The sequence below is a fragment of the Poecilia reticulata genome, chromosome 14 (genome assembly GCF_904066995.2).
Source record: "Poecilia reticulata chromosome 14, P_reticulata-male-v2, whole genome shotgun sequence".
In the NCBI taxonomy this organism is placed as follows: Eukaryota; Metazoa; Chordata; class Actinopteri; order Cyprinodontiformes; family Poeciliidae; genus Poecilia; species Poecilia reticulata.
The window spans coordinates 23,153,784-23,173,846 of NC_088843.1; the positions used below are offsets into that span (position 1 = coordinate 23,153,784).

The 20,063-nt window shown below is 40.1% G+C and overlaps 1 protein-coding gene across 10 annotated transcripts in view; it reads left to right on the top strand.

The window, feature by feature from the left end:
* The window catches only part of ncam1a (neural cell adhesion molecule 1a), a 289,625-nt gene that overhangs the window by 176,943 nt on the left and 92,619 nt on the right, over window positions 1-20,063 (top strand). For all 10 annotated transcript variants that reach the window (XM_008428576.3, XM_008428580.3, XM_008428582.3 and 7 more), the window contains exon 2: window positions 19,673-19,747. In XM_008428576.3, coding sequence (XP_008426798.1) covers window positions 19,673-19,747 — 75 coding nt within the window. The remainder of the gene's footprint in view (window positions 1-19,672; window positions 19,748-20,063) is intronic.

Sequence of the window (20,063 nt, forward strand, 5' to 3'; positions counted from 1 at the left end):
ATGTACCAGGGTGTTATATCTTTTAGGTGACATTTCAAAGGATAGATAATAACATTGCACACTGTGAAAAAGGATTATATAATTGTTTTTGCTCTTTAAAAAAACTAAATTTAGAGCGGTTTTTTTCAGCTCTTTAGAAGATTTTCAATCATATAAAATCCTTTAAAGTGATTTCTATTTTCTGTATGATCTTTCTGAAAGGTTAGCAGGATGCAGACTTCGAGAGGAGTGCGGTAAGGTGTTTCTTACAATAGAGTTTGGAGGTTCATGTGGGTGTCAGGGTGGCACGGTGATTAGAGAGACCTCCCCTCATCTTAAAAGCCTGCCTGAGCGCCGCTGGGTCTATGATCGCTACTGTGAGGCAGACAATGCTTTGACCTTCCAGTAGAGATGGGTGACTGAACAGAAGAACTTCTCCTGCAGATCAGTGTCACAGAAAAGAGTGCTTATTATCAGCAGCCTGGCTGATTCCCCTGCACGACTCTGGCAGAGACTTCACAAAGCAAAAACAAGAAGCTCTGGGGGGAAATGGCCTCCATTCGGTGGCATGAAGCCACAAATTCTTAAAAATACTCGTGAAATTCACAAAGTACCAGAATAGCACATATGGTGGCTATCGCTGTCAGCCATTTATTCTGTTAGGAATTGACTCATAATGTTGCTTCTGTGTCACAGTGGAAAGTTTAAAGTCAGACGAATTCCAAGAAAGATGCACTTAGTAAATTCAAAAAGCAGTTTTCAAATAAATGTATATAATAAAATGAGGAGCATTTTTGGAAAAAAGTGTCCCACTACATCTGGGATAACATTTTATATTGATGGCAAAACATGGGGGTGGGAGTGTGATGGTCTGTGGCTGCCTGCTGCTTCGGGACCTGGATGACTTCATGTAATTAATAAAAGCATCAATTTTGATTTCCAGCAAAAAGATCTCGGATTGATTTTAAGGTCATTTGGGTTGTGCTGCGGAACAATGATCCAAAGCTCACCAGCTAGTCCTCCTCTGATTGGCTAAATGGATCAAAATTAAGACTTTGTAGTGTCCTAGTTAAAGTCTGGACTCAAATCCAATTGAGATGCTGTGATGTAACCCTGGACAAGGGTGACATAGCTAATAGGACCCTGTTTGGTTGGATAGTAAAAGAAATCCTGTTTTAAAAACTGCGATTTGTTTTTACCTTGATTATCTTTTTCTGTTGTTAAAATTGGAGCTGAGATTTTAATGCATCAAGAATAATTAATTACATAGATTTTAATGCATTAGAAATGTTAACTCAATTAATTGACTTTTATATATTTTTTTATGTACAAAACGTCTCAAGCCAAAACCTTGATTATGTTTCTGGTACGCCCATAAATTTAAAGAACAAGCACAAACAACAATGCCTGACAAAGTCGCTTCTTTTTGCCCATTGGGTTTAATATTTGCTTCAAAAGCGATCTGATTGGCCGCTAGAGAAGTTGTGTTAAAGTTGGGCTAAAACAAGTTAGCCTTTCAGCAAAGCTGTTCAAGCCTAATAGCATCTCAATGCTAAACATGTTGCAGCAACACAGATGCTAATGCTAATGTAAGCATCCACATTTCTAAAGAAGTTACATGAATGATCAGGAGTTCCTTAAACGCTTTAAAGTAAGATGGATAGAATAATGTGTATTTGATCAACACTTTAGCAGCAATAAAAAGGTTTTGAATTGAAAATGTTGCTTATTTTGTCTATAGATTGATTAAAGTGAAATTAATTGAGATTAATAAATGACACATCCTGAAATTAACCGGATTACACTTTTTTTTTTATCGAGTCCCACCACTAATTAAAATATGTTTAATCTAAATAAAACAAAACAAAAAGAGCATAAGTGTTGTAAGGGGGCAAACACTATTTCATTACTGTGTGTAATTTCTAGCTTTTGCCTTGGTGTGCGTGCTGGGGTGTGTGTTGTCTCACATGGTGGTCTGTTTGATGTTTGCTCTCGTCTTTCACTCAGATTACAAATTCGCCGGGGGAGCCGTGCCCATGTTGAGAGCTGGATTAAAGTATCCGTATCGCAGCTGAAGGATAGCCAAGTTACAGCTGTGCGCGAGTGATAGACGGGGTCTCGGCGGTGAGAATGGCTCGTTTTCAGGGGGATCATCCCCCCGTTGGGTTCTGCGGAGGTTGCAGGGACGTTCTGGAGCACAGCTGCTAGATGCGCTCCTGTCCGGTGACGAGTTTTAAATCCTTACAAGTGGAAGTTCTTTTGTTTGCAGAGAAGCTGTTAGCTGAAACAGTGCATGTCCACAAACGGACTGGCTCAAGAGGATTTAATTAACAAGACGCTCTCAATTATATAGAGGAGTCTTATCCAGTCCGAGGCAGCTAGTGAGGAATCCTCATCAATTATGGATCCAGAACCACATCCCACGGGTTATGTTTCTGTTTCTTAATATCTGTTCTGACTCGTTTCATTGTAGCCAAGCATGTAAACGACTTTGAGTGAGGATCGACGTCCGTCTGCGTGGATGCTGCTGGAAGTGCTCATCAGCAGCAGAAAGTGTCTCCTCTTCTTTTCAGGGACGGTGTGAGGAGTGGACACTGAGCTGGCCTGAGGCTGGGAAGCAATTGCAGAAGATTCAATTGGAGTTGAGAGTGTTGTATGTCTGCGTATGTGTGTGTATGTGTGTGTGTGTGGATCCTGCTGAACCGAGTCCCCACAAAGGGCTTCGTTTGATGCAGTGGATTATAAAAGCTGAAGTGGCTTTAGCTTGGACGCGAGCCGAATGCCACATCAGCAGTCTCTCTGTGAGAGCCACTCATCATGGATTCCTTATTTTAAAACTGCACAGTTTAGCATATTGAAACATTTACATGTCACTGTTTAGACCTGTTGGCTAAGACGGTTTCTCTTTCTTAAAAATGCTTTTTTTTTTTCTTAAAATACATCACTTGCCACCAGAGTCAGTCCAAGGCTTTTTGCGAGTTAAGCGGCTGCTTAGGACCCCCAACAAAACCAGGGTATCAAGATGAAATATATGTTTAAATGGATGTTGGATAATACAGGCTAAGTGCTATTACACTTGGAAAATTATTTCAGGATTACTGTAGACATAATAGGTTAATCTCTTCCAGTTGTTGGCACATGTAAGTACCACTTTGTTTTTCAAAATCACCTTTTTTATAGCTTGCCTCTTCATAACAAGAACACCAGAGTGTGTACTGCAGGTAAATGAAAAATCCTCAAAAATTAGGTCAGTGCTTCCCGTTTTTCTGAAAATGCTTGTCCATTTGCGTCGCTTCCTTCCCGTCTGATCTCTTTAACAAAATTACACTCATTTCACTTTAGCATTTTCCACATTTAGTTTGACTCAGCTACATTTCATTTGAGCTCTTAATAGCTTATTTGGTGAAAGCATTTTTTTTAGAAAATGAAGCCGAGCAAATCCACCAAATGTGGTTTAATCATAGCTACGGGGAAAAAAAAGCTTGATCTGTTTGTTAAACTGGTGTGCAAACCAAAGTGTGCACAACACAAAAGACTCTCTCACAACAGAGTCCAGAAGCTACTGGACTCTCTGTGGTACAAAGAGGGGAAGATTCAGCTGACAAATGGCTGTTGGCTCATTTAACATAATCAACAATTCAGATGAATCTTGAATTGGACCACACTCAGTTTCATATTCGGTTTCACAGTTAAATGTCCAAACAGAACTTCAAAATAGAGTACAAATATTTTCAGTCAAACCCAACAGGTTTGTTGTTAAAACTCTAACTGGACTATTACCATGACAACCAGTTATTTGTATAGACTACGGTAGCTCAGATAGGGCAACATTAACCTTTTTTTTTTTCAAACGAGTCCAAGTCAAGTCTACAGACTTGTCTGTACATAGGTGCACCTAAAGTCTGCAGGTTGTAAACTTGAGTTCCCATCTGAGCTGAGCAGCAGGGGAAGTTAAAAGGTGTGAGGTTTTGGTTAACAAGCCCTTTTGTCTTTAGTCTGTCTGCAAACCATAGTGTAAGCAGCAGAGCCCTGGAGAAACGAGCAGTACCACGTCTCCACAGTATGTCTGCACAAACTGTTCTCTGCTGCTTTGATTCGGGGATTATCCTGAGTCATACTTTCCAATCTGAAACTTCAAAAATCCTGTAAACAAAACCCCAAATCAATAAAAATACAGCAAACATCGGCTAAGAATGGCTGAGATTTGATTCTCCTGCCTCTGTTTCGTCCGGATGGTGGTTCTGCTGCGAGGCGACTGGTGATTGAGATGCTGTAAGTGGACCGGTGCAGTAGGTGTGATATTGGTTTCTTTAGCATTAGCATGCTGGAGAGCGTTCTGAAGCTCTGCAGTGATTATCAGCTCGATGCGATGCAAGGCCAGCCTGGGGTCAAACAACGAAAGAGGCTGGGGGGGACAGTGGTTCAGACCTTCTGGCCTCATTAGTTAATTAGAGCACAGAGTGATGATTCCAGTCTAACTAGCTTCTTAGCATTCAACAACACTTACGAAGTGCCCAGTCAAAGAAACACGCAGTTTGAAAGTTGAGCAGAGAAAACAAACTTTCATTTACTAGAAATAGAAGTGAGAGGATTGAAGTTGTTTCCATGTGTATGCAGTGTACTTTATCCCTCATTAATTCTTATTTTATTCTAAGAACGTTGTAGTCTTTGTGGTGATGCTCTAATCATTGTCTCTGCTGTGATTTCTGCCCCATCCCCACCTCTCCTCCACCTCTTAAAGCAGATCACATTTCCTATTTTCTGACTTATTGCCTGGCCTAAGTTGTATTACTGTTAATTACAATGTACCAAGGGATTTGACCTCCTGACAGAGAGACCCCTTAAAAAGTTAATTGGTTGGAGCTGAAGCATTTCGCAGGTCAGACCTGGTTCAAATTGCTTTGAAATGCATTTCATGATCTGCTCCAGTGAAGATGTGGATTTATATGTGTGCGACTTCTGGAACAACAAATATGAGCATTTGGGACTTAATTAGCCTTAATTAGCTGAATCTGACAGCATCATCTCAGTAAAGTAACTCATTGTAGTTTATTAAACAATGTCCACTTGGAGATATCTCTATACCATTTATGACCGAACACTGTATTGCTATAATGTCGTTAGTCTGGCATAATATTATGATGTCCAGCTGAATGGGTCAAAGCAGTCCTGACCCGTCAAAGCCACAGACTCCACTGCAGCCCTGAAGGTGTGCTGTGGTATCTGGCACCGACATATTAGCAGCAGAGCCTTTAAGTCCAGTAACGTGCAAGTTGGAGCCATCATGGATCAGAGAAGTTTTTCCACCACATTCCACCGATGTTCAATTTGGAGAGAGAGAGAGATCTCGGACATTTGGAAGCCAAGTCACCACCTCAAACTGCTTGTTGTGCTTCTCGAACCATTCATGGAATATTTTTGCTTTGCGGTTTTTCTACCATGCTGAAAGAGGCCACAGCCATCAGGCAGAGGGTGAAGGTAGACTGTGATCAATTATTGGTGAATGCAAAGCTAGCATCCACATAGATGGTGGGGTCAATGGTTTCCCAGCAGAGCATAGCCTAAACCGCCCCATAATGCATCCTGTTTATCAGGGGAGAGATGCACATGAGATGTGACAGAAGAATTTATTCAGTGAACCAGGCCACTTTATTCAATTGCTCCATAGTTTAGTTTTGGACAGTGGAGCAATGAGAGGGTCAGCTTTGGCTTCCTGACTCATCTGTATTCTGATACCGTTTTTGTCAGAACTAATGTTGACTTGTTCAGCGATCAGAGCTGCAGTTGTTTTGAATCGGATGACATGGGTCAGACCCCGTTCCTAATGTACGTCAGCGAACCTTGGCCTTCACTCTGTTTCTGACTCCACAGTTTTTGGTCCTCCTTTAAATCTCAACACTTTCCATGTTTCTTGCTTCTGAAATATCAATTTTGAGGAAAGAATATTTACTTACTGCCCAATCGGTGCAAAGGCAAAGTGACAGTCAGTAATAATCACGTAATTTTCTGGTAGACAGAATCTAATGACTTTATGGTGAATGTTTCTGCAGAGAGCAAGAAGTGACTAAAGAAATAAAATCAGGGTTGTGGTTAAACTTACTAACTTTGTACTGCTGGATCCCAGATGCACTAAGGAGCATTTTCAAAGGTCCTTCCTTCTAGCAGCTGCACGACTTTACAATCATCACTGCTTCCAAAGAAACTTGATGTGAGTTTAAAACTCAATTTGTAGTTTTTCCATTTCTTGTAAATAGTCTGTTGCTGTTTGCGCTCCAATGATCTTACTCATTTACATATTTCTTTGTACCAGAGTACTTATGCTGTCTGTCGTAACTGCACAGTATTTCTTACCTTTGTGTGAACCTGGATGCTTCAACCTGCATCTCACTTTGATTTCTCTCAAGTGGGACAATAAAGGTTATTTCTATCCCACTCATTTAGATGAGTTATTCAGTAAGAAGGAAACATTTACTTTCAGATGTTCCGTGGAATACATTCAATATCCATGCTGTACGTAGACCAACACCAGCATGAAGCAGTTTCAGTTCCACCTCTGAATCTCCTACATAATGCTTCATAATGACACGTTTATGATCTCTCACAATTTCCCTAGAGACAATGGCAAAAGAGAAGAGGAAAAAGCAAACTGAAAAGCACCAATGTAGTGGCACTTCTTAAAGTAATTGCATCTGTTCTGCAAATATGCACCATAATCAAAGATGAAACCTTTTAGATGCTGAGTTCTGCTTGCCTCAATAACATCCATTTTGAAAAGATGCTTGGTTAATCCGACTCCTGAGTTCTTCAAATGTGATTAGAATAAATCCACAAAACCCAGGACTAAACAACCAGTCAGAAGGGATTTAACTGCCATTTCCACCCTTGCTGTTGTTACCAACCTTTGTGTAGTAAACAGCCTCTGCTGCAGGGAGAACCAAACCACATGAGGTAGCAGGTGAAGGGTCACTCTGTGAAACTTTCCAAATAAACACACTGTCTTTTCCAAACTTCAGGCAAGAGTCAGCTTTATTATTCTGTGAATTCTGATTCTTCTCCAACAACATGAGAAAAGAAATCCACTTAGCATGCTTCATTCAAATGCTAAGAATATGAAAGCTATTGGGGAAATGTGCCAGAAGTTTCACTGTTGTGTTTTTACATAAAACATGTTGGTTATTTGGCACAAACTTCCATACAAAGGGGACTTACAGGAATACAAAGAGTATTAAGTGAAGGAGGGAAACAAAGTATTCTGTCTTCACTGGATTCAGGTGGATTCAGATGCAGATCCTCAGAACCACAATCTCACACCTTAGCCAATAAAACAGGTTGCTTAAACGATTCCATCTCTTCTTCAGATTCAGCCTTTGGAAAGACCTTTTATGTTTCCAACACAAGCATGGCGATTTAGTGCAGAGTGGTATGAGTGCTGCAGCTTACATAGCTGAAAGAGAACTGTAGACCTTTGCCTTGTGTTTCATAATATTTAACAATTTTGTCCTTTAGTCTGACTGGCGCTACGTGTATCCTTTTAATGGCACAATTTTATCTGGTAGCTCCAGAGCATTATGGTGTTCTTTCAACCTTTCAGCCTTTTTATGCTGCATTCGGTCCCGGCTTTGTAATTATGTGCTGTTATAATAAGATGGCTAAAAATATCATATTAAAGAGGGATAATTTACTGAAATGCAGGCGAGTGTGAACACAATTTTTCCAGGACGGCTGCAGATAAACTCTTGCAGTAGATCTAAGGCAATAAAAAATTGCATCCAATTACACCAAGGCATTATCTGTCCCACACCACATGCACATACATGCATGCTCAGCCATTAGTTATGAATGCAAACGTGTGGCAGATTTGCTCATTAAGCAAAGTTTGGCATCATTCAACCGATTGTTGTATGAACTTTAATCTTGCTGGCTATAATTGGCCAATACTGGAGTAATATCCTCAGCAATACCAAAGAGTGCTTTGTCTACAACACCTTCTGTATGTGCCTAAAGACTGCCACAGGGCACAAATGAAAACCTTTTCCTGTAGCCACTAACGCTGCTACAGGACTAATAGCTTATTTGTACACAGTCGGCTTTTTCCCTCACTAATGGAGTTCCAATACTTTATTTAACTGGAAATGCAACAATGAAGCTATCTACAACAGATGTCCCAAAATCACCATCATTTACTATCAATGTTTAAAACAAAAAGTAAGAGTTGTAATAGTCCCATGCACATTCAGCTGTACTGGAAAAACAGTGTTAAAAACAATTTATAGAGCGAGTTTTGTTAACAGCAGCTGACCATTAAAAAAAAGGTGGACACTGTTCACCGTTTCTGACTGGGTTCGTTATCAGGTCAAGTGTCGATTTCAAATTTAAGCTTTGTGTTATTCTGATGCAAATCTGTCAATTTATTTTTTACCGAAGCTTAATGTCTGTTTTTGTGTTTTGAACTTGAACGATCAAAGGCGTAGTAAACATTGAGTGTTTTAAACTTGGTGCTCGCAACATTTTGTTCCTCGTGAATCTGACTCAAACTCTGGATGAAAGCTGTACGTTCATCTGGACCCACTGTCAACCACGGCGTGGTTGGTTAGTGCCACTTTCTGAGGAGTCACGTTTTGCAAAAAACTGCTAGGGGAGGGGATACTTTGTTTTACTTTTTAAAAAATATATGTATAAACATTTAAATGAAAGCAAAGCTGAAAAAGAAGTGCGAATGCAAAATTATAAGTAACAAGATGGAAATGATTTGTTGTCATAACAAGGTGGAAATTTTGCGCTAGCCTCTTGTTGAAATATAATGCTGTTGCCAGCTTGTACTTTGAGGTTGAAATTTAGTGTGAAGTGCAAATATTTGTTTTTTTGTCTGCATATTTAAAATGACAAAAGCTTTTACTGCAAATACAAAAGGAAAAACTGTTGGTGAAACACGAGATCTGAGCAGCTACGTTTCTAAACTGCTGTGTATCATGTTCTTATATCTAAAAATTGATTTTTTTTGTTTGTTTGTTTTTAGTAGCAAAATAGCAGGTTAAAAAAAGATTTCAAAATTTTCTTATGCTTTTATTCTTTAAAAAATTCTATTTTTATTCTTTGTTTTTGGCCAGTTTGTTGAACACCACTGGGCATTGACAGAAGCTTTGATCCATACAAACCTGTGATGATGAATAACTGAGAATATGAAGATAAGAAATCTCTCTTTTTTTTTTTTTTTTTTTGCAGGAGATCAACAATTAGCTGATAGAAACAGCTGCTTAATGTTTGGAGCAGTGCCTTAAAGCACAGCGGGTTAATGATAAGTGGCAGTGCCAGCTTGAAAGGAGCTTTCAGCCAGTTAGTTTATTTGTCCTGGAAAACAAATTGGAAACATAACGTTCAAGAAATACTCCTCTTAGATAAATGAAATACCATCTGTCATATCTGCCATTCAGTTTCTTGTGCAGATCTTCTATTTGCGATAACCTATCTTACTATTTGTTAACATCAACAGCACTAGTCGCTGTTATCCTACAGATCAACAACATATGAGACACATTATAATGAAAATAAATTGGTCAAGGTATACATGTTTAAATTAGCTGTTGAGACTCACTTTTATATCAGAAAACAGAGGAAATGAAGAAAAAAAAGGGTGAAAGTGACAGAAATAATTGCAGGGAATAAAAACTGGCTATGATCAGATGAGAAACGATTCGTCACGTTGTCAACAAGTTCACAAAGACACTGAGACAATAACCTGAAACAACCACGGAGCCTTAACAGCTGCAGCAGAAATGTTTCATGAATATATTCTTTTTTTATATATATTTCAAGGAATTTTATGGAGATGACATTTTCTTTAACTTCTTCAAGGTGTTAATGTCATGGGATGTTTGTGTCCCCAATTATCCCAGAGTCGACTCCAAATATTACACAATGTAACACCCTCACCTTTAATCTCACACTTCCAGGCAGGAACACGGTCCAGTGGTTTTATTTTCACTACATTGGCTTCCCTTCTTTTTCAGAATATTTAAACTTAGACTGTTGTTGAGCTTCTTCTATTGCATCAAGTCCTTGAGGTCAGACGGCTAATATTTATTTACTGTTCTGTGGTCAAAGCTTCTGCTGCAGGGCTAAGACAGTTTCCACTGTATAAGTGCATATTAAAGTATATTTGGTGTTTGAGCTATTAAAATAGGCAGTAATAAATGTTTCTGGAGCGTGATTCGTGCGTTCACACACATTTCGGATGCGATGGATCGTTACATTCACATCATGAAGGTGCAGGTGGAGCGACCATGTGATGCTATCATGTCAATATGGTCCAAAATTTTAGTTTCTTGCACCTTGTTGAAACTATATCACAAGGAAAGTTCAGTTGTCAACCTAAGAAACAAAATGGGCAACGTGTATGTATTCTACATATAAGACCAAGTTCTTCAGAGGTTGTCTGAAGCTGCATCCAATTGGTTTTGCATGTAAAATATCTCTTATGGATTTACTAGAAACTCCACCAACAGCTGCTGCTTCCGTCTGAACGCAATTATGCATAAATCTGTGACTCTAATTTAGTAAGAGACGAAACAGTGGGAGCTTTCTCTTGAAATGTGTTTCTGTGTGAATTGCTCTGAGGCGGTAACATTGTGTCGCTGGCGCGCTCTTGGATCCTGCTCAAGTCGTCGGTCCCAATACTCCGACCGTTTCGGAGACAAATAACGCTCGGAACCACATAAGGCACATATCTGTTTATGGGCGCTGTAAATTCACACACAGCTGCCTCTTAAGTGTGTGTGCCGTGGATGTGTGCATCCTTGTGAAGCCGCAGAGTGCTGTCTGTCTGCCCTTGCGTGGTGTGTGCTTGCTCTGACACGACTTGCATGTTAAGCACCTACAACTGACTCTTGTAGCCTCCCCTGTAATGGAGCCAGCCACCGGCCCAGCTCCAATTAGCCTTCTGTTTTTAACAAACTGTCTCAAACTTCAAGTTTTCAGAGATGAAGTCCCCCTGACCTCCCGCTTCGTATCTGTCTCTGTTTCAAACTCCCTCACTGTAAAACATAGCAAGAAGAAGCCATGTTGGCTGTGTAAATATTGTTACTGTTGCATAATTTGCTGATAAAGATCTCTGCGGTTCAGCTGCTAAATGCCTGTTTACAGAAACAGCCCATAAAGTCCATAATCCTCTCACAAGAGAATGGCCACCACTCACATCTCCTCACAGTGGTTTTAGGTCATTGTTACAAAAACCTCCCAGGCATATTTGCCTCAAAGTACTGGGGGAGGATTAGCAGCGTATTAGCACACCATTTCTGAAATCCCTTCTGAGCGAATCATAAGTGGCTTTAACTGTGCTCTAGCTTTTTTTTTTTTTTTTAACCCTAAATTTACATTAAATGAATAAATCTAGTTAGTGCATTTCATAAGTTGTGTGAAAATGTGCATATAAACCTCTACCAAGAAAAAAAAAAAAGGTTCATCACCTGGATTCAACTTAGCAAATAGCACAAATCCTCCTAAGGGATCATTATAATTACTGCTTGTTAATTGGTAACAACTGATTAAATGAGTAGTTTTTCTCAATTCCCTTTGAAAAACAGCTCTAAGATGGAGAGCATCTGTGAACATAACATTGCTGGATTGAGATCTGAACTTTGACTAGGCCATTCTAACACTTGGATATGCTTTGACCGAAACCATTCCATTGCAACCCTGGAAGGTTGAACATGCATGTGGCATGTCACAGTTTGTTCCACGGCTGTCCTGGAAGAAGACAGTCCTTCTTAACCTGACAGGAAGCTAAACTTCCCATCAGCTGTGACCAGATTCCCCGTTGTTGATGAGCAACCGGATCCCATCAGCGTGACGTGTGGGGGATCACGCATCCAGGATGTCACATTTGTACGTTTGTTTATTGGCTACATGGGATTTTAGTTGGGAGTATATGTAGGACTAGTAGAAATACTCAACATGCTGTTTTAGATGCTGTTTCAGATTTTTATTTGTAAAAATATAACTGAAATCATGCATCTTTTATATTCCCTTCATAGTTAGGCAAGACGTTATATTGATCTGCCTCATAGAAATCCAATAAAATACAGATTTAACACGTTTTAGTTAGTAGCACTGCTAATTAAATTTAAAACATAAATGCATCTGAATAATTTCTTTAGTTCTTTGATTAAAAGGTTTACTTTCGAACTTTGAATTAATAAATTGCGACTTCCTGTTTCTCTGGTGTGTAAAGATGTGACACAGAAGCCCGTTGTTCATATTTGCTCTTCAAAATTGAAGAGTTCAGTTTTGCCTTTATTGTGTATACAGACATTATGAATGCTGTAAACCATATTTTTATGATGATGTACATGAGGGCTTCTGTTTGCATTTTCTCTGAATGTAAGATCACCACTGTGTGTCAGTGAACAGCATATCTGTAAAAAAAAAAAAAAACGGTGCTTCAGTTTGATCCTACAATCCTCCGTATCTACCTGTGCTGTTGTGCCACCCTGAAAAATCGAAACGATGCGTGGAACTCGGAGTCGACACAGAGCGGCAAGCAGCCTGGGGTTTTTATCTCCACAAACTCCGTGCCGTACGTGAGCCAATACGCTCTGGCATTTTGAGCTTCTGTGTTCAGAGTTGTTTGTCATCCAGATCTTCTGCGGTTCAGGAGGTTTGCTTGATTGTAAATAACACATCAGCTCCCATTACCAGAGCACCAAATACGGCAGTCCTGCTGAAGCCGGGAGCGTCTCCACAGCGTACCTTTGATCTCTGTGGCATAATTTACCTGCTTCAACTTTTCATGCAGAGAGCAAATAGCATCTAATGTCTCCTATTCACATAGATGTTTTGCATCTAGAGTGACACAAATCAGTCCACTTGCTCTTTTGATGAGCTTGGTCGGTGTGTGTGTGTGTGTGTGGGGGGGTGGGGGGGTGTGTGCGCGTGTGTGCGTGTGTGGTGATTCTTTTTATTTTCCAGTCAGAGCAGCTAACAATCTGTGCCTTGACTGCCATGATCACACACACACACACACACCCACACACACACACACACACACACACACACACACCTACACCCGACAGATTCAGCAGAGTTAGGTTGCTTTGTGCTACCATGTGGATTTATTGTCGTTACGCCACTTTTGTAAGAACGACCTCAGGCGAGCCTCTTCGCAAGGTTTTTATGATTTCAAATGTTGACGCACACATTTCTTACCCGGTTCCATTTCTGGGACACAAAACACATCCTTTAATTAACTAATATGTTCAGAATTACCATGACAGAAAATACCAGTCTGGAGTGTGAATGTTGTCCTTGCATGAGTCCTCTCAGGGTACTCCAGCTTCTTCCCTCAGTCCAGAATCAGAACTGTTGGGTTAACTTTAAATTGCCCTTAATTATGTGCTGTCCTGTGTGTCTGTGTTGCTCTGCGATAGATTGGCCACCTGTCCAGTTTGTGCCCCAATAACTGCTGTAGGCAGGAGCCATAATTTGGATCATCCTAACTGAGCTGAAACAGGAAGATTCATTCTGACTTAACTTTGACCAGGAAATAAAAGGTTGTCTTATTTCAACTGTATGTGATCAAACTGACATCATTCAACAGGCAAATAACACGGTAGCTTCATGTGTCAGGGATCTATTTATTGCTCCTTGCTAAACACTAAAAAGGCTATTCGTCATGGATGGACTCTGGAAGATTTGCATATTGTCTTTTGCATATAAAAGGTCAGATATATAGGAAGAAATTTCATATTTAACTTATGTGCCTTTTATGCCAATCTCTTTTTGGCTGCAAGGTTTCATTTTTATCACTTTGACTTTGAGTTCACATAAAAATGAAGCCTCAGGAGGCCAGAAACCTTATTTTTTCCGACAGTCGGTCTCAAAATATACTGATAGCATTGCAAGGAAATATGTTTGATTTAACTGTGTCAAATAATTAAGCTTCCAACGTTAACTTCAGGGCCCGGCTCCAGGATATTTTCTCACCACTGACTAGAACCGTGTCTAAGATTCCTGAGCTGAGGGGGGACTTAGTTTGGATGCAGATACAAATATTTATGGAGGATCAAGCTATGTTTGGCCAGATAACCACACAGCCTTGCATCTGATTACAAAGACTGGAACTCTGAAATATGTACAGAAGCTCTCTGTTATTTTTATTTTTTTTTATCGAAGCAGAGTTTCTTCCAAGTCTAGATGAACTGAGATTCCCTGCGTTTTTCTGTCCTGCAGACCTGTGGAAGTATGCTGATCTGAATGATGGTGAAGTGCTGCTTGTGAACGAGCGTTACTGTTTGTAGCTGTGGGAGTCAAACCAAGCTGAAGTATGACTGAAAGGACCCTCGAATGCTGACGGAGGGTTTTCTTTATAGATGACTGGAATCAAGAGGCAGTTGAACATGATACATATATATTAGTCTGCAGTGTCACTTTGATCGCTGCTGAGCCAAAGATAACTTTGGCTCAGCAGCCAAAGGCTAAAGCCAAAGGCTAAAGCATAGATGTTAATCTGATCTCAATTAATTTTTTTTTTTTTTTTTTTACAAATTGTTGGGGATTGAGAGGAAGGTTTTTTGGTCTTTCTGTCTCTCCTGTCGAAAGTCTTATTGTTGGAAACAATAAGACTTCCTCAGAGGGCGTGCAAATAAGCATAAAATGTGTTAGCGCTGTTTTTCTTCTTTTTTAATCAGACTATTTTTTTTAAATAAAACTATTCTAAGTTTGGAGCTAAATGTAAAGGTATTGTCTCAGTAGAGAGTGTAAGTGTGTGTTTTGTTGGACTCATGAGGCTGAACCACTCCGTCTCGCAGAACAACCTGGAGAAAATGGCTGTGAGAACAGCTCTCTTTCCCACACCACCTGAGCTCATTTCTGTTGTCTTTACTGTTGCAGATATCATCATGTGATTTTTGGGCCAGGCATCTCAGTCTTAGGAGGCATTGTTAAGAGTTTACAACGTGGCATATCTGTGATCTCACTCTCCGAAGGAAGGAAATGGAGACGTTGTTGTCTTGGTATCGACCTCCAGCCCGTGTAAGCAAACATTCGGAGGGCAGTGGTTTTCCATGGCGCTGAAGCATTCACGCTGGCTTCGAACAAAGGCTGGTGTTATTCACACTGAAAGAAATATGAAAGGGACATTTGCATGACTTCTTGAGAAAGCCAAAATAAGAATATTATTTGTACTCGAATCACAATATTTCCTTTTTTTGGAAAGTGCTTAATGCAGCATTATTAAAGGATTTCTTCTCATTCCAACAGCCTCTTAAATTACCCATTGAATTGCGTTTAAGGTTTGTGTGCCGCACATTCCTGCATGCTTTGTGTTTGTTTAAGCAATTAGGAACCAGACCAGAATTTTCCTGACGCCTCCAGAAATACTCTGCATGGCCATAAAACAGTCACACACACTGTTTCATTGGACTTCTTTGATCACAGCCGGCATTCACTGTGCCTTTGTTTCAATAAGCTTCTGCAACGTCACCAGATTTATTTCCATCCGGCGTGGCATTCATTTTTCACCAAGACCGTTCATTGATGATGGGAGAGTCTGAATAGATTCCAAAAACTTCTCTGTGGCGTTCGTGTCCGGACTTGGTGGTCGATCCATGAGTGTCCTGAACAATCGAGACGGGGTTCCCTGGAGACCCAGAGTCTGTGTTTAAAAAGTTCAGCAAAAGAATAAGGCGTTAAAGGTAAAACATCTTTGTCTTAAGGTCAATTAAGAAACATAATTTTTTGAACGATAATTGCAATTTTTTTCTTTATTTGTTTTTAGCTTCTTATGTGAGTTTCACATTTCAGTAACCAAAACAGATTTAGTTATTTAATGTAATGCCTGGGTGTCAGCATTTAGCCATCTCTGAAAAATCACATCCATTAGCGATTAAAACAATGTGGTCTATGTCAATGCTCTTATTTTGAAATGCAACCAGACATTCTCTGTTAAGACAGGTGGGAGGAAAAGTTGCAAAGACTCAGCTAATGTCAGACTGGCTAACACAATCTGCCTGCCGTCTTTATATCAGAGTGTTTAGTAAATCTTCTAAATCCCTCAGTTACAACAAGCTTTGAGAAATGAAATAAATGGTGGTCTGATACCAGATAAGTAAGCTCGTGATTTAAAAAAAGAAAAGGAAAAAGTGGAGTGAAGGACGTTAATTTCGTCCAATCAGGTGTGGTTCTTGAGAAACGTCTTCTTTTGGAAACACTTACTTATTCTGCAGACAGACCTGCTTGGAACAATCTGAGCTTCCATCACTTCACAGTCTGATCTTTATGCTCCTTTGCCTATTGAAGCCTTTTTCTCCAGTCAGCCTCACTGATTAAGGATTTTCTTATGGCTACACAACTGTTCAATCCCGATCCCTTGACTTCCCTTCGACATAATGTGGAAATACTCTTACTTTCACTATTTAACATATCTCTGAATTCTACTGTTTTTTTTTCTTCAATTTTATTCCACCAAATGTTTCAGTGATCGTCAATCACAAACATTCAAGACGTTTTCCGACCACATTTCCTCTGCAAAGACGCTGGATCAACTCTTTCCTCCCAGTTTCTAAATTATGCGTTGGCAGTCCCAACTTTAGTCATTTCTCCTTAGAGGTTTTCCAGTGATTAGACCATTCCTAAACGGACCAGCATCTCTTCCAGTATTGCAGGGCGTGTCTTTTAACATGGTCAATTAAGACATTAGAAGTTGCTCAATGCATCAGTTGAGGTGAAATAACTTGTTGCCAGCTGAAACATAAGAACTCTGCAATAATTATACAAAAGGAAAATTAGCTCATTTGTTAAAGCCAGGTGGCAACTTAAAAAAAAAACAGACTGTGTTTAAAACAATTGTTGTTAAAATTTTATTTGAATTGTTTGAATATGCAGCCTTTTTTTTTTGTTCATTTGCACATCAAGTCGACTTGTCAAGTTGGCACTTAAAGAGAATTTTCCATAAGTGGTTTGGAACTGAAATTTCTTGCTTTCAAGGACAAAACCTCGTTGCCTAACTGCAACAATCAAGACAAAAGAGTTCCAGGTACAGAAGGTACTCGTTACTGAAATGCAGTAGTTTAAAAGTTCCTGTTTCCACGACGAAGTTCAAGAAACGTGGAAAAAACAGGATTTTTTTTGTGCGTACGTTACATTTTTTTCAAGGAGCCTGTCAAAAAGAAAGAAAAACAGTGTTTGCCTTTTCACGTGAATATCTTCTAAATAAACTGTATTGACTTCCTCAATTTGCAGCATGTAAGATGTGTGAAACATCTTACCATAAAGAATGGCAGAGCTCTAATATAACGCATAAAGACATCATATGCTAAATCCCACACACACAGCTCCTTATTCAGGCATTTTTGGCTGAAACTAGATTTCCCACTACGATCTTCAAATCAGGCATTAGGAGGAGGAGAAGAGCAACAAAGGGCCACCGCTGCGGCTGCCTCCTCTCCGTCCCAGATGTGTGTTTTTTTTTTTTTTTTCTAAAGCAGTGTAGCTTGTCGCTGCTGGGAAACGTCAATGGCATCCTGTGCCGGGACGAGAGCTGGCTACCTCTGTTTGAGTGGCGAGACCCCGCCAGCCATCCCCGTGAAGCTACCCGGCGAGAGTCAAGCTGCGGCTGACGTTACTCGTTTGTGTGAAGCGGCGTCGTGCTGGATGCTCAGCAGGACCTCTCTGTCAGCGCTGGATCACGATTCGCTGGCATTTTGCAGCCCGCGCTTTCACCGCTATGCTAATAGCGCCGAGGATAAAAGTCTTACAGTGAACCGTGTTGCAGTCAAAAGTGATTAAATTTGCACAAACGCTGAGGAACAAGCGGAAGTGATTTGCCTTTTCAACATTTTACTTTTTTTTTTAATGCGGTTTGCTTAATTTTTTTTATTTTTATTTTTGCTTCTGATTTGGCAGAACGCAGGCAGGAACAAACAGCAGGTGCTGCTTCCCCGTGTCACCGCTTCAGCTCGGTTATTACTGAAGAGCACATGCGTCTCAGGGAAAAAGGATATTCCAGGATTAAAGAGATTATGCTTTTCCTCTCACCTGGCAGGAGAAGCAGGATGAGAAAAACAAGTAGAGTTTCGGGGGAAAAAAACCCCCAAAAACCCAACAACTTCGTTTAAAAGATTAAGCAAACAAGTTAACGTTTATTAGCTGAATGTGTTTACGGCTGCTTCTGAGTCCCGGAGATTAAACCATGCCCCAAACCTACAGGTGCATCTCAATTATAAAATATAATTTATTTTAATTAAATTCAGGAAGTAAGACTCAGAGATTATAAGCTTTATTCCACACAGAGGGTTTAATTTCAAGTGCTTACTTTGGTAAATTTTTATTATTCTGGTTTTTACTATTCAGAAATTCAGTTTCTCTCATATAGAATATTACATCAGACCAAAAAGCAGATTTGTGGATGAATTATTCACCAATGCGGTGCGGCCTGGAGGTCAGCCTGCGGTTCTGCTGAGGTGTTCAGGAAGTTCAGGTTACTTTGGGTCATCTGCATGGTTGGTTCTGGTGCCTCTCAGCTTCCTCTTCACAATAATCAATAGATTTTCTGTAGGTTCCAGGTCAGGCTAGTCTACTGGTGTTACCATGGTGATTGGAGTGGTACTTTTGGCAGTGCAGGATGGCCTGCACATCTTCCTTGTGGAAGATGAAATCAGCATCTCCTTGAAGTGCTCTGAAACCTCCTGCTAGCCGGATCCAGCCAGACGACGTGACCCCAGATCATCACCGAGTGTGGAAACGTCACACTGGACCTCAAACAAAGCGGGTTCTGTGTCCCTCTGTTCTTCCTCCAGTCTCTGATCTTAATTTCCATATAAAAAGCAAATTTTATTTCCATCTGAAAAGTGGACTTTGCAGTAAACTGAGCTGTTCCTGAACTCCTTAACTCAGGTGAAACAATTGTGTTTCAGGTCCAGAAATACTTCAACAGCAGAAATGTGACAGTTGGGCTCCTTTTCTTCTGCCACTGAACGTTCCATTACTATGGCTGGTCATAGAACTCTGTAGAATAAATAGATGCTTGAATTCTATCACTGTGTGTAATTAATTTATGAAACGCACAAGTTTCACGTATTTGCTTTATTGAAAGACATTAACCTCTTGATATTAACTTACTGAGCTGCACCTGTTCCATATTTATTCGTATCGCCTGTAACGGATTCCTGTTTTCCTGATGCAGAGCTAGTTGAAGTTTATTTGTCTACATTGTCAGACATGTTGTTGCCACAGGTCAAAGGCACATATTGAGTGATTTCACAATAAAAGAGAAAATCTCTGAGGAGAGAATCACAAGGACTCCGACAAATAGAAAGAAATCTAAGGCTTTGAGGATGTGTGTTAAACCTTCAGCAGGACTTTGAGCAGGAAGAAAGTCTTCAGCCCAGAGCGAGCGTAAACAGCAGAGACCTACAGTAAATGTTAAATAAAAGAATTACAGCCTCGTAACAAGTGTCTCGGCTTTGAGTGAGAATCAGAAACATTGTGCATGCTGTGATGTTGCACTCCAGTGAGCCTAGAAATTTCATCCCAGAGTTTCATTCACAGATGGGGTTTGGGCTGAACATTGTAGCGAGCCCACAGAACTCTGAGCATTGTCTTATTCTGCTGTGGCCCTGTGTCACCACTCCTCCAGATGAAAGCAAAAAAAAAAGAAAACAAACTAATGTATATTTTTCTGTGTCTTCTTTTCTCCACTCAGCTGCTATTCAGGTGCAAATCACTCCGGCACAAGGGGAAATCAGCGTCGGAGAGTCCAAATTTTTCCTCTGCGAAGGTAAGAGAACACGCCTCATTTAGCTCAGCTTGATGCAAATTTCAACTCGTCCATGAAATGCTGTGAGTAGCATCTGAGGTCGTTTAATGAAAGTAGAAAATGTTTTGAAAAAAAAAAAGGAGAATGAGGGACAGAGTACAGACAGGTAAACAGTAGGGAACAGTGTAAACCAAAATCAGGCCAAGAATTGACAAGAAGTGTAAATTTAGCTGGTTTAATCTCTAGAACACAACCAACAAAACTCAGAAATGGAAAAAAGGAAATGAATCAGAGAAATCATCATAAACAAATCTTTATACACTGAAAAAGGAGAGTG